The sequence below is a fragment of the Crocodylus porosus genome, unplaced genomic scaffold (genome assembly GCF_001723895.1).
Source record: "Crocodylus porosus isolate Cpor-Errol unplaced genomic scaffold, CroPor_comp1, whole genome shotgun sequence".
NCBI lineage: Eukaryota > Metazoa > Chordata > Crocodylia > Crocodylidae > Crocodylus > Crocodylus porosus.
In genome coordinates, this window is record NW_017728909.1 from 19,897,982 (window position 1) to 19,912,628 (window position 14,647).

Genomic DNA, 14,647 nt, shown 5'->3' on the forward strand with positions numbered 1-14,647 from the left:
AGGAGGGGGAGGCTGTGCCACAGGCCAGATGAAACTGTCTAGTGGGCCGGATCCAGCCAGCGGGCTGTATTTTGCCCACCCCTGTACTAAAACTGAAAAGCTTAAAACCCTCCCCAGCCCACTGAATATTTGGATTAGGACAATTAAATCAGATCCCAAACTAGTATTAACAGAATTAAAAAAATTCTCCATTATTGGGGGGCAGGGGGGGAATGACAAAAAAAAGGGCTGTTGACTTCAGGTACTAAACTAGAGAAGTGTGGATTTTGGTCCCCCAGTCTGGCTTATCTATCCACCTGGATTTAGCTTTTGACATTTATCTCTGTTTGCACATGAAAAAAAAAAAAAAAAAAGGCAAGAATGTGGAGCAAGTTGAAAAGTATGAAGCTGGCTGCTCCAAATTACAGCGAGAAAGATACTCACTACACAAGCCCTGGACCAAAGAGACTAGATGATATCCAGCGCTGGGAAGTCATGTTGACTGTGGCACTTGTAAACAAGGTGGGATATAGGAAGCAGCAGTGCAGCAGCCAGAGGTCACAATGGTATACGCTGCTGTCAGATCACAGGAGCACGCTCAATGCCTGTGCTCTCCCCACCCCCTTTCTACTCCTTCCTGTACTTCTACCCAGGGTTCCCCTGGAACAGGCTCCAAAAGAAATCCTAGAATAGAAACAGATACAAGCAACAATATCTATAAATAGCCAAGTAAGGGTTCAGGCATAGCCAGCGTTCTTCAACGGGAAGAAATGCAAACTTGCAGTTGCATGTATCAAAGTGTGCCTTGCCCCAATTCACGCTGGAAACGGGCAATAAATACTAAATGGAGAGCATGCTAAACAGGAAGGAGCTGCTGATTTAAAGTTCTAGCTGCAAAAACCCAACTTAATTTAGACCAACAACAATCTCACTAGATCACGTTACAGCTACAGAAAAAGCAATGGCTAAATCACAAGCCATAAGCAATATTAGACCAAGGGCGCTTGACAGCCTCTCTAGGATCTATGTCAAATCTTCACAGGGGGTATGGGCACTCGTAAAATTTAACAAGGTTTTAGACTCCACCTTCAGAAGCTTGGTGCGACAAAGCACCCCGACATCACAGAGGTGCATGTACAGACCCATACTCGACAATAAGCCCTGCACAGTCGGGCTTTCTAGGAGAAGTCACAATAGCGCCAACAAATACAGAGCAATCTAACACCGTGGTCAGCACCGCAGAAGACACGAATAAAACACCAGACCAAAACAAATCAACTTATCTCGCTAAAAGTCGCTTCTGTGTCAGTTTTAGAATATTCTACAATTTCCCCCAAATTCTCATGTCATATCTCATGCTTCGTATCAACTGAAGAGCAGAGACTTTCCTTCTCTTTTTAATTCTAACGTTTATCAGCAGTGTACAGAGGGTAGGGGGGAATACTTTTCTTCTTTTGGGAAAACTGGTTTAATAGTTCCTATGCCCGTATTGAGGTTACTGATCTTAATGACCTTGAGCTTATACTATAGAAAAGACATTCATGAAAACTAATAGAGGATGTGTTTGGAAGGTTTATTTTTCCAAACCATAAAGCTAAGCAAAGGTCAAGTTCTTTGTTGGAGCCTGTCAGGTGTTCAGACATGAATTTCCACGATTTAAAGTTTACCTCTCTGTCAATGCAAGACTCTTCTTTTCAGCATCTTTACTGGTGATAAAACAATGGAGTTTTTCCTATTTTCCTTGAAATCCTACTCTAAGGCTGAGAGATCTCAGTGAGAAAGGGTTTTTTTGATCCAAGTTTCTCATTTAATATTTGAACGTTTTTGTCTTCACTGTTACTAGCAACCCCTCAAAATAGAGTCTGCAAGTTTCATTGAAGTGTTTACGCCATTCTCCAATACTAATAACCCCAGATTTAATTCTGATCCCAGTTGTCAAATCAAAACTTGACACACTACCACACTAACCTATTAGTGATTGATAATTTGTAAAAACCCTGAAGGTATACAAAATACTATAAACAAGTACAACAACAGCAATGGAGTGCTGGCCCCAGGACACAGTGTAAAAGCAAGCACATTCTGGATAAGTTTATTTGTGTGTGTTCAAGTTTCTTTATTTTTTCCCCATCAGTATCTCTTACTTCCCTGTTCAAGACTTTTGCTTTAAAATTTTATCTTTAAAAAAAAAAAAAAAAAAAAGTATCTCAGCTATTACTTTCATTCTCCATTTCATTTATTATTGGACAGATTGGTATTTCTTTTCTCCACAATTTTCATAAAAGCCTTTATTATTTTTCCTTTCGGCCAGCACTGACTGGTTCTGCTTTTGTTCCTTGTCTTGATCTTTCCTCTGCAATTCCTAACCGACTCTGGCTGCCACTCCTGTTTTCCATTTCCACCAGAAGGTCTTTGCCTTCCTCTGTCAGTCCTTTGAAGACCAAACCCTGATAAAGTGTAAACTGGTTTTCAGGCCTCTTGTAATCTTCTTTTGCAGATATGTAGTACTTAACATACAACACACATTTTGCCCAAATTTCCTTTGTGGTGATGAACTTTTATATTTGTTTTTCATAACTCATTGAAAAAGGTCTCAAAACCAGCTTTCCAGGAACCTAGAAAATCTGTACCTGTGCATGCTATTGGCCCATTCCTTTCCGTGCTGAATTCAAACAGCATCTGGACAAGTGTTTTCAAACTGTTTTGTGGGACCCTGAGGTTCATCAGGGCTTCTGCAAAGAGACTGGGGGGGGGGAAAGGCAGAGAGGCCAGGAAGCGATGTGCCATCATTGCTGGGCTGGGATGACTGGCTCTGTGTCACTTTGGGACACAGGTATGGCCTTCACAGCAAAAATAAAAGTGATATAAAAGGGTTCCTTGACTTCGGGCAGTTTGAAAATCACTGATTGGGACAATTGTTCCAAGCTTAGCTACTACTCTGGCATATATTGTGTACGTCTACACGCACGCTGTACTCCAGCATAGAGATACCTAAGCTAGCGTTAAGTAAATCAGCTCAGATACTGGAGACAGTTTAGTCAGAGCAACATGAAGCTCCACACAAGATAACTTACCCTGCTGAGCAGTGTAGACATAATCTCGATTTCAACTTCTATCATGCAGCTGATGAATATTACAATCCACACTGTTGCACTAATGGAGCTTTTAATGTTCCAGCAGTGATTCTGAGACATAATATTTAAAGAACCACTTGCAAGGCTTTGCAAAAATTGCAGCTACACAGCACACAGCTGAGTTTGGAACCATTCTGAGCACCCGAGAAAAGATTTTATTCTCAGGGAATTTATACCTGCTGCTAAATATACATGGAACATGCTACTTCCAAACGCCTTCAAACGTGATTGAGCTGAGGTTGAATACAAGTTTAAATGGCAAAACTTAAAAATGTCATGAGTTCTCAAATACAGAGCTGGCAAAAACCTTACGAACAAACAAACCAACCAACCTGCAGAAAGATCGTAAAAAAAAAGTTATATATCTGAAGTAATGTTGCATCATCACAGCTGAATCTAGGCCTAACAAAAGCAAAAAAGGACTTTCTATTTTCATGAGCCATTCTTAGGGCTTCACAAAACAATCAAACTATAACCATGGGCAAAAGCTTCTTAATAATTTACCATCAGTTACCTATAATTAAAGGAAGTTTCCAATAAATACTGTCCCCCTTCAAAACAACTCAACAAATATTATGGAGTTACAGAGGTATGAAAAACTTCCTTTCTTTTTAAAAATGCCTTTCCCAAAGGGGGCTGGCAAATTAAAGCTAACATTTGTTTTAAACTGATGCTTGAAAGTCTGGGAAGTCACAATTATGATTAATAAATAACTTCAACCTCACCCTTGCATCGCTGCCTACTCCATGTTAACAGAGGAGGTTTCTAATACAGGCTATAAACCCATGACACCCTCTCTCTCCCACCTAGCACTGACATACTAGTCAGCCAAATGTTGGTCACTCACCCACTATATTCAAGCCAGAAATGAAACTGTGTTTAAAGCAGGCAGAGGGGATAACTCTTGATACAGGCCTTATTTCAACTTCTCTGCCAGCAGAAATGCTGACAGCAGAGAGCAGTCACCCCCAATACCACCCCCCACCACGTGGCAGGGTGAGTTAGAGCCCTACTGCCAACTCCTACCAGCATGCCCATGACTGCCGTGATGCCTGGTTCACTAACCTGTCACACTAATGTTTGGGATGCTCAGAAAATAATCACTTTACACGTCTCTACCTTCTTGTATCATCAGAAGGCCTCCTTTCCCAGGCCCTTAACAGCATCCTGCACCATTCCACCCCACAAGGCTCGCCAGCCCACTATAAGCCACCCAGCTTGCTAGCCAGCAATAGTCCAGCAGGCAATGCCACGGAGTATCCTAGCTGCAGCCCCCTTACAGCCCCCACCATTCCTCTTGGCTTGGGCTCCTGTTCCCAGGTTGCCTTATAGTCCATTCATTCCCAAAAGGGTATCTGTTGACAGCTGGCAAGACAACAAAGTTTACCCTGGGAAGGTACCAGCTGCTAAAGGGACTCCTACAGCTGAAAGAAGACACAACCATGTCTACACGTGCCTGATGCCTGTTGGTAGCAAAAGCCTTACTCTGCTGAACAAAAAGGAGGGTACGGCCATTACAGCAAAGCCTTAAGTGTGGCAAAGCTGTCATGTAGACCATGCCATGGACCGAGGACATTTTCACTTTATCCTTTCACCCTCCCTAGATCAGGAAATCCCATCTTTCTGGTATAGGGCAGGATCTCCTGGAACTAACTACCAAACACACCATAGTCCTCTGCATCCTTCAAGTGCAAGACCAATATTTTCCTGTACTTCACATTCACCGGAAAAAAATTACATCATCACAAAGAAATGCTGGTAACAGATTTGGGGGTATATCTGATCCCAAAGTGGAGGCAACCAGATCAGACTTCAGAATGGTGATGGACAGATCTATCTTAATAAAGATAATAGTTTCAAATTAAACTTTGACATTAAAGTACAATATTCCAAGAAGAATCAGGTGAATGTGTTACATCAAGAAAAGCCATTTAGACATTCTACCACAGGTAGAGTGGGTTATTTTTTCCATAGACTCACAAATGTGCTCGAAAGATGTCAATAGCCACCTACATATTTGACCACCTGAAGGCACCAAGCAGCAGCAAGCTTCCTGTGAGATCAGGGGCCTGGCTTCTGTTGGAAAAGTGACACAAATTCTACTTGTAGTCAGTCTGACAGTTTACAGAAGAGCTACTGTTGTTGCATTACTGTATCTCGCTCCTGGCCTGCAGGTGAATTATGATAATGCACGTTTCACCATTATCCTCAACTTCAAACACAGAAGCATGTATTAAAGCATCATGAATATTAGCTCCGCAGCAAATATTAGCACTATAAAAAACACAATTGGACAAATACCCTACACATGTGCTGTTCTTTGGAGAAGATCTACAGCAAAAGTTATTTCTAATTTTCTGGTACCCAAAACGGTACTATTTACATGCACATTGATGCAGGGAATAGAACAGAACACTAGCCAAAACATTACCAGTTTTAAAATTTTGGTGACAGGTTATCAAGCAGAAGCACTAATTTTTAAGTAAACATGAAAAATCATAAATCTAAGCATATTGTTGATATCCAGGGCACTTATTTTTGGCATCAATTATGGGACAGCCTTGTGTAAGACACTGGTGCAATGACAGTGGCTCATAAGTTATTGTACTTGCTGTAAAATCAAGGTGTCATTGTAAATGAATTAACAAAGCAACTTTATGGTAAGTGTAAAATGCACAAGAGCACATAAGTCATTTTTAAGATATACTGAAAGAATGACAGCCTTTGTGGATTACAAGCACAGTCAGCAGGGCCTGCAAAATAGACTACCTTAAAAAGAAAATGTAGTACCTGTAAAAAACAGGACATGCCAGTCATTCTACAAACCCTTTGATACCACCTCATGCATTTAGATCTTGGCAATTTCTGCCTCACCAGGCAGGGCACAGCCAATAGTCAAGATGCAACGTCTCAATTGCCAAAGCCGCCCACTGTTTCACTGCACGACCTTGGGCAAGTCGCATTTAATTTATGTTCTATAAATGGAAAACCAGTCACCATTAGGCAATGAGTTCTTTGCGACTCAGTTTTCCCATCTGCAATGTGAAGATGAGAGTGCTTACCTGCCTTGGCAGAGTGATTTGAGACCTACAGGAAAGTAAGTGCTCAGCTTTGTTACCCTGACTGATCCTGCAATGAAGTCATAATTCTGGGCCTGTGACAGCAGCCTGTGGTCATGGAATTTAGCATGAAGTCACACATTAGCATTACAACTTCACTTTCAGGATCAAGTGGAGAAGACAGGCAGGAGATAAAAGAGCAACTTTCCTAATCCAACTGTAATTAAGAAAACTTACTAAAAAACACTGATTTGAAAACAAATGATAAAAAGCTGTAGCATCTACTTCTACTGATTCACCAAACCCTGTTTAAGAAGTTAAACACTATACACTACAAAAGAAGCACTTTTTCCCAGACTTTCTTTTCCTTTTTTTGCAGATAAAGAAAGACAACACTGTTCAACATACCAATATGTTCCCAGAACACAAGATACACTAGAATCCCTTTACACTGCTCTGACTTCTCAAGGTTTATAGACCCTATTTTAAAGGCACTAAGTCTAAAAAAATCTCCTATTTAAGGACAGTTCACATATAAACACACATAGGATTACAGCATGAGCAAAGCTGACAACCAAAACCTTGTTCAAACATCAACCCTATCATAATGACTACTACCAGAACGGAGGGACTAAATGATTTTATTTATTTTTAAAGCATCAGGCTGGAAGCCAGGGATCGTAAGTGAGAAAGAAAAGGCAGACTGGAGTTAAACCTGTAAAAAAACAAAAAAACAAAACAAAAAAACAAAAAAACCCACAACCTCTGTCAGATATTAAAAAGAAGCCACAGAAGGCTGTAACTTTACCTTAGAGACACTGCAAGTAAAAGGAATTCTCTTAAAATGTTTACCGAAAACCCATTTAACCCACCAGAAATGCAGTAACAACAGGGACCACAAGAGGCAAACAGCTCCAAGAGATGAAATGACAAGTGGTACCATCTCAAAGCTCAGGCTGCATAAAAACATTGCTTGGTTGAGATTTTTCAACTTTTTATGGCAGTAGTGCCAGGTGCAGCATGTGGCCTGGACCTGTACAGGGCCGAGGCCAGTGCATGCTGCATGTGGTACATGGGGCCAGCCTAGGGTGCACGCTGCATGCAGTACCCATGCTGGACCAGACCGGCCCAGACCCAGACACGGGATCCAGAACACAGTCTGCAGGCCCAATCAAGGGTCCCATGTGCCTCATCCAGTCTGAATGGCTATATGAATGAAAGCCCAGGTTTGCGAAGTTAGGAACCCCACTGCCATGAAAGTCAATAGGATTTAATTGCCTGACTCTCCTAGGCTTCCTTGTAAATTCCACCCTTTGTTACTAAAACTGTCATAGATGATTAAGCATCAAATAATTTAAAAACACAACTTAAAGTCTCTCTTCTTTCCATTTCTCAGTTTGCATGATAAAAGTCAATGTAAATATTTCGGTTCACTTTGACTGTCTCAGAGCTGCAGTGCTTGGGGTTTTAGCTGCCGATAGAAATATTTGTCTGAGACAACATTTTTTAAGATTTGGTTTTTATTGTTAAAAATAAGTTTATTCCCATTTTTTCCTGGTCTTCAGTTTCACCAAACATTCCTTTTGCAAAACTGAGGGACACAGTCAAATTGACAGCATCTCTTTAACTAAAAGGTTTTATTAAAATAATAAACAAATAAAGTTCTAACCTAGGTTTTCAACTAAATTTGCTATGCTGCATGCCCTCAATTCAGAATGGCCTCAGGGAGCTAAGCATGTTTCAGACTTTCAACAAACAGGGCCCCAAGAGCCTCCAAAGGCTGAACTCCAGGTTTTCCTGCTTTTTCTGCCATATAAGCTAAATAGCCACCATAAACATAACTCTGAATGAACCAATCCATCAGAGTTGAAAAGTTGCTCATAATTTCTGTCTTGGACTGAAGCTTTTCCTGCTTCATCTCCAACCAAAATTGAGGCTGCAGGGGGGAATTTGTGTTTTTATGCGTTTGCTGGGTGTTTCTGCAGTATCAGTTTATGTGCAAATGTTTACATGGGGTCACTTGATCTGGCAGAGAAACCAGGAAGTCTGCAGCTAAACTTTTACAGGAAATTAAGGAGGTGGCAACAGTCCCTTTTTGTTAAATTACAGAGCTAATTAAATGTCTACCTGAACAGCTAGCTATTTAACCACATTTTCTGAAACTAAAAGGGGGATCTCTTCCCCTACTCGCCCCCTCCCCAAAAAGTCACTGTGATTAATTTTCTAATGCACTGAAAAATAATTAGTTCCTAAAATGACTAAATACAACAGCAACTTCCCAGCACTTACTCATTTTACCAGACACACTTAACAAAAATACATTTATTTCATAGATTTCATAGACATCAGGGCTGGAAGGGACCTCGGGAGATCATCAAGTCCAGCCCTGAAAAATACAGGGCACTAGCACAATATACAATAATCTTTTAACTTTAAGGTATGTATTCATTACTCCAAGACACCCAGGCGACCCCAGCTACTATATGGCTAAGGACTTAAAAAGATCATAGCCAGCTACAAGGAGTTTACAACAAACATGAGTAAAGATGCAACCATCAGACAGAACAAAGAAAACAGGCCAGGGGGAAAAAGGTATTTTGCCACCATTCACCATGGTCCCCTACCTGACTTAACCCTCCTGTCACGTCACCCATCCAAGATCGTAAATTCTTCTAAGAGGGGACTTTGGTTTTCTAGTTCTCTCTGCCAGGCACACTTATGGTACCAGTCTTAGGCTAGGAACAGACACTGCATTTCTCCCTGGATAAATTGTGCCTACATCTGTCCCAGAACAAATATCCCAGGACTGGCACAACCACACATTGCTTCTAACCACAATTCAATGAGCAGCTGAATGCAGCGACACTTTTCTGGTATTGATTCAGTGATCCAATCCAGGATAACTGTACAGACGTACTTTGCAATATCCTGGAATAAACCATTATTATATCTTATGGGAATTTCTTTTAGGATTTATCCTGGGACAACAGACATGGATGTGTGTTCAGATGCACCTTGTCCTAGGATGAAATGGTTTGTCCTGAGATAAATGTGACATCTGCTTGCAGCCTGACAGACACTTCTTAGCTGTTCCTAAGAGCAAAAGTCTGAACAGACAAGACAGAGACAGAGACAAAAAGTAATACCCAGGGGTTAAGAGGTCCAGAGTACAGAACTTTCTAAACTTCTCTAACTTTTCCCAAAGCCTGTCTGTCTTCATGTCCCACTCTCCCCACCTGCAAACCAAGCCCTGTTCCTTTGCCTACATGTTGCAGCCAAGCCAAGGTGTCACCTTTTCACACTATGCACCCCACCTGCAAACAGGACATGCCAAAGAGAACACACTGCCAGAAAACCACAGAAAAGATCAGTTGCTTCCACTCTCTCTTCTGTGATATCTAGAAGGGGAAGAAAGGTTCCAGTCACCTTTCCCAGTGGGTTTTCACAGTGGAGGAGACAGGGAATCCACAAAAATCAAGCCCTGTCTACCACATTTCTCCACTGTTGCCTGGAGCTCCTCTAAAGGCTTATCTCCCCTTCACTCTCTTTTTTCCTTTATCTGGCTCGACTCCCCAAAACCACTTGCTACTCTTTCCTAGGAAGAGAAGCTTTTGGTTACCACAAACTGACTCGGGGTCCAAGACACACTTGTGCTGGCCTGTAAAGTAGAAGTGTATCACCGATGCGCTTTTATACTCAATTTGTGCTTAGAGGATAAAGCGAGGACAGATCGGAAGCTGCTAATACCAAGATGTCACACCATCTTGCTCCTTCAGCCAACTTCCTGCAATTCTATAAAAGAAATAAAAATTAAGGGTGTCATTTGTTGATCTACCACCTGGGATGGAGGATTTCATTGACAGCAGTAACAAAAACTAAACAACAGGATAGTTTGAATTCCTGGGCAATTCTATGGAACAAACTCAGCACAAGCAAGGAAAACAAGTCTCGGCATAGAAACACTTAGGAAAGGTCACATTTTCCTGCCAACAACTGTCAGGACCAAAGCCATAAGATTTTCTTGTTGCATGTTACCAATACTGGAAACTATCAAAACTGAAGACATTTTAACCATCCCATTCTTTTGCACCCGGTCTCCAGCCTGTTTTATTTTTTTGCATTCCACTTACTACGAAGACAGGCTGGTCCCATTTTCAAACTTCCACATCAGAGCCCAATTCTTCAACACCTGGGCTACAATCCCTTCAGGACAGCTACATTGTTTCTGAAGCATTAATATGAAGCCGTAAAAATGTATTTTTTTACCATACAATTTGGCATTAAGTACCAAAATCCTATCCTGACCATCTTCTCCCTCTTCTTAGAGATCATATTGCCCAGATTTTTCTGATTTCCATCCAAATAGGAGCAGGGGAAAAAAAAAGTTCAAAACCCCATTTTTTCTACTCTCCATTACAGTGATCACTTTCATCCAACTGGTGTTCAACAACATCTAGATGCAGTACAAAGATTTAAAACAAAAATTCCAGAATATGTCATCAACAGGTTTCCAGAGCACCTTCTGCTAAATAACTTCTACCAATATTTTAGTCTTAAGAAATAGAGGCAGGATGTTTTAGACAAAAATTTATGTCACCCATGCTAAAACAGTAGTAAGATTCCTCACTGCACAGATACCATGGGACCTAGCAGAGAATACATTCACAAGCTGTAAAATTAGAATTTTACAACTCAAACCATAAGGCTTCCTAATGAAGTAAGAAAAGATTTCCCCCCACCTCCCCCATTAAACTAGGTGAAGTTTTTGTAACATTGACGGTTGAAAAATGGAGGTTAAGGAGAAAAATATTTTTATTTAGTCAAGTAACCAGAGCCATTTAGTATCTGAATCAGAACACAAACAAGTTTTGCTGCACATGCATCTTTTGCAGATTTGAAGTAAGCTCTGTTTTCAGTAAGATAAAGCAAAAATCCTGTCACGAGCATCACAAGAAGGTGGTACGAAGGATGAACCTATTAAAAAAAAATTAAAGTTTGGAGAAAGATCAAAGCTCCTTTAACATAAGAAACATTTCACTGATTTTAACATAACTGTTACACATAACCAGTTTAGTGACTCCTGAAGCTAATCAGCTAGAAGACCGATTTAAGAAGCTGAAAGAAAAAAGGAATTAGCCACCAAAATTACCTTCAAAAGAGGCTGTAGCAAGGTTTTTTTGCAGTCCTACTAGAAGCAGCAAGACAAAGGAAAAATCTCAAGAGTGCAGAAGGTGGAAAAAACTCCATCCACAGGAACTATGTGCAAAGCCGCTCACAAACTCTGCCCTGAACAGTTTACAATCTAGACACACAATATCAACAAAACAACAGGGCAGGAGAGACGGGAAGAGTCTAAAGCAAACTGATTGAGCCACGACATTTATTGCACTTCTTTGCAACTTCATGATTCTTGTTCAGACTTCCTGAATTAATAATTTCATGGTTTTTAATACACACGGCTGACTCTTAAACAACACACAAAACTGCTTTTCTATTACTTTATTAAGAACAGCCAGGAGTGGGACCTCTCTCACTTTATAGTCTATATAGTACGGAGGAATAACAGGAAAAAATAAAAACCCAACAGCCTAAGAGAACACACCCCAGAGCGTCCAGAAGTTCTAAAAAGAAGCGGGGATTTCATGCTGGAGCAAAAAGGTCAGGACATTTCTGCATGTCTTTAATCATTACAACAGGTTTGTGTTTTAGTAAACACACCTCCTTACAGTGTCTCATTGCTACGACCACATCATGCTGTGTCTGCACCTGTATGAACACAAACATCAGAACCAAAAGAGGACTTTACTAAAAAGGAGATGAAGTGCTAATAAAGAAATAAATTTGGGGTGGGGGGGTTAACACAGAGATTAAAAACATGTTAAAAAAAACTGTGAAACAAAAAGATGGATACTGCTTGCTTTCATATGCTTTGAAATCATCAGTGGAAGGTAGCACCTCACAAATGTAAAGCTTCACAACTTTTTCTGCTGTTCCTAACAGCCATTTTACAGACAGGTAAAGAGAGAGGAGGACAAATCTGCCCAAGATGGCAAAGCAGGTACAAAGCTGGTGCAAAACCAAGCTCTTCTGATCCCAGTTCTGTGCCTGAATCAAAAACATGTCCTCAAAATGAATGAATAATAAAGACAGATATAGCTGCAGGTTTGAAACTCCTCCTTCAATACTTCTATACAATATTTTAGGCTTGCTACCAATACAAAAGTTACAAAAACACTCATCTCTGAAGCAGCAAGAGCCATTACATTATTCTGTAACACCTACTCAAATTAAAGAGACACCAGCAACACAATATTTAAGAGCTGCCCTAAAAAATGGTAAAGACGACAAGCTGGGGGTGAAAAATGTAAACAGCCTGTCAAAAACAAATAGTCTACAAAAATCCTGTTTTAAACAGAAAGTTCCAAAACAACAGTTCACCCATTTTTTTAAAGTTAAACAAAAAAACCCAAAAGAGTCCAAGCAGGTTTTTGCGCTTGCTCAGGTTAAACGGTAATTTTACAAACCATGACTTCTCAAAATGACCATGAATGAGGTAGGTTAATAAAACTGATAATCCCTTAACTCATAGCATTGGGGAGGGGAGATGTTGGGTGGGCCAAAATGCCAAGAGTTAAACAGAGCCGGTCACGATCTCTGAATTTTTGCTTTTGCTATAACCACATTTTTAAAGGTCATTTTCTGTGTTGATAAACTGAAAAAGACAGAAGCTGGAATGAAGTAAAACAGAGTTTTCACAACCATTTTTTAAAGGAGTTATCAAGTATCTGCAGGCTTATAAAACGCTTCATACTCAGTCTTCCCAGAACATGCATCAACATTTGTTTATGCCAATTAATAGTGCCGCTCCATCTAACAGGCTAAGAGCACAAGAAATCTTACACAGACCAAGCCAATTTAGCTTCAGCTGCTAAAAGTCAACAATTTTTTCTATTGCAAGTTAAAAATAAACACTTTTGTTTGAAGTCAGATCAAGCCACCACACCTGGTTGAGGCTCCCAAACAAATAATAGGGCAATCAAATGGGAATCCAAATCCAGATTCCACCAGGGAATATGATACAACCAAGGGAATTGCTTAGAGAAGTTGGTAGATATTAAAAAAGCAAGACCTTTTCCAGAGGCTGGGTTGATGCAGTTTGTTGTGAAGGGCTCCATTTCAATGGAAAGTGCTGCTCCTCCGGCCTGCACATCCTCCCCCTCCCTTCCTTCACTCACATCCAGCTCCAATTTCTCTCCTTGAAAAAAACAGCTGCTCTCACGCCAGGACAGCCCCTCCATTTCACCAGCTAACACCACCCCAGAGGGTACCGCCCTTATCTGCTGCTTTATTCTACGCATTCATCATTTACTCAAATGATGATGACTAGGGGACTGACTGCTGTTTGGTGACAAGGAACAGGGGAAGGGCTGGCTCCTTGGGGTTACTTGCAGGGGGCTGAAGATACAGATGAGGAGACCACAGCTCCACAAAAATCCCTTCGGCTTCTGTTTCAGGGGATTTTTTTCAGTTTCTGTGAGCATCTCTGTGCATATCCGCACTCAAAATACTAACTTGGAGAGGCCTGAAACTAGATTCACTCTAACCTACTCACAGCAGGTACTAACCGGCGCTTGCAGCTGGATTTTTAATGAGTCCCAGAGAACGAAATCCTGAACCCACTGCAGTCAGATCCCTTCCCAAACCTAGATCCTAGTACAGCCACTTTCTACCAGTTTGCTTCTGCTGACGGAGAACACTTTTCAGCAGGAAAGCAACGAGAGAGAGAGAGAGGTCTGTTTTTAAAACAGAGGTGACTAAACCCAGCCACACACAGGACTCCAGCAACATCAAAAAGGCATGGGTGCAACTGAGTGACACAGAGATTTGAGCTGGTGGTTTCATACTGGGTTAACCTGCTCCTGCGGCTGAGAGGTCGCTGTGCTGGGAAGCCTGTCCCCAGTGGCTTCCCACCCCCCTCACACACAGGAGAGGGGTGCCCAGGAAACTGCAAGGGGAAAATAAAACAGCGAGAAAAAATGCACGGGCACCGTCACGTGACCCACCCTCCTGCCCCTTGCATGGCTGGCTCCTCACACACCAGATCTGGGACACCCCCCCCAGTCCTCTCCCAACGCAAAGAGCAGGAGGAAACCAGAGGACCCTTTTCCCAGCCAGCTGGAGTGGGGGCAGGGAAGAAAGAAAAATAAATCAGTTCCCCCCCCACCGGAAGCAGCCAGAAGCAGGAAGCAAACAAGAGCCCCCCCCCCCCAAAAAAGAGGGACACAACCAACCCCACAAAATGAAGGCTGGGGGAGGAGCAGAACCCCACAACCCTCACCATGGGGGAAGTCTGCTTCTTCCCCTCCCCCGCCAAGCACCATGGGGGGTGGAGGCCAAGGCCTGCTAAAGGCTCCTGCGGGGGGGGACGACACAAAGGGGGGGGAGCTGGGGACAACAAGGGCAAGAAGCACCCTG

General features: G+C 41.7%; 1 protein-coding gene across 9 annotated transcripts in view; it reads right to left on the reverse strand.

The window, feature by feature from the left end:
- UBAP2 (ubiquitin associated protein 2) overlaps positions 1-13,887 on the reverse strand; it is a 113,371-nt gene extending 99,484 nt beyond the window's left edge. For 6 of the 9 annotated variants that reach the window (XM_019531848.1, XM_019531853.1, XM_019531846.1 and 3 more), the window contains exon 1: positions 13,302-13,396. In XM_019531848.1, the coding sequence (XP_019387393.1) occupies positions 13,302-13,347 (46 nt within the window). In that variant the 5' untranslated portion in view covers positions 13,348-13,396. Of the gene's footprint in view, positions 1-13,301; positions 13,398-13,776 lie in introns of those variants that run through there. The other 3 variants (XM_019531847.1, XM_019531849.1, XM_019531850.1) reach the window with 2 other exon arrangements.
- Positions 13,888-14,647: the final 760 nt, after the last annotated feature.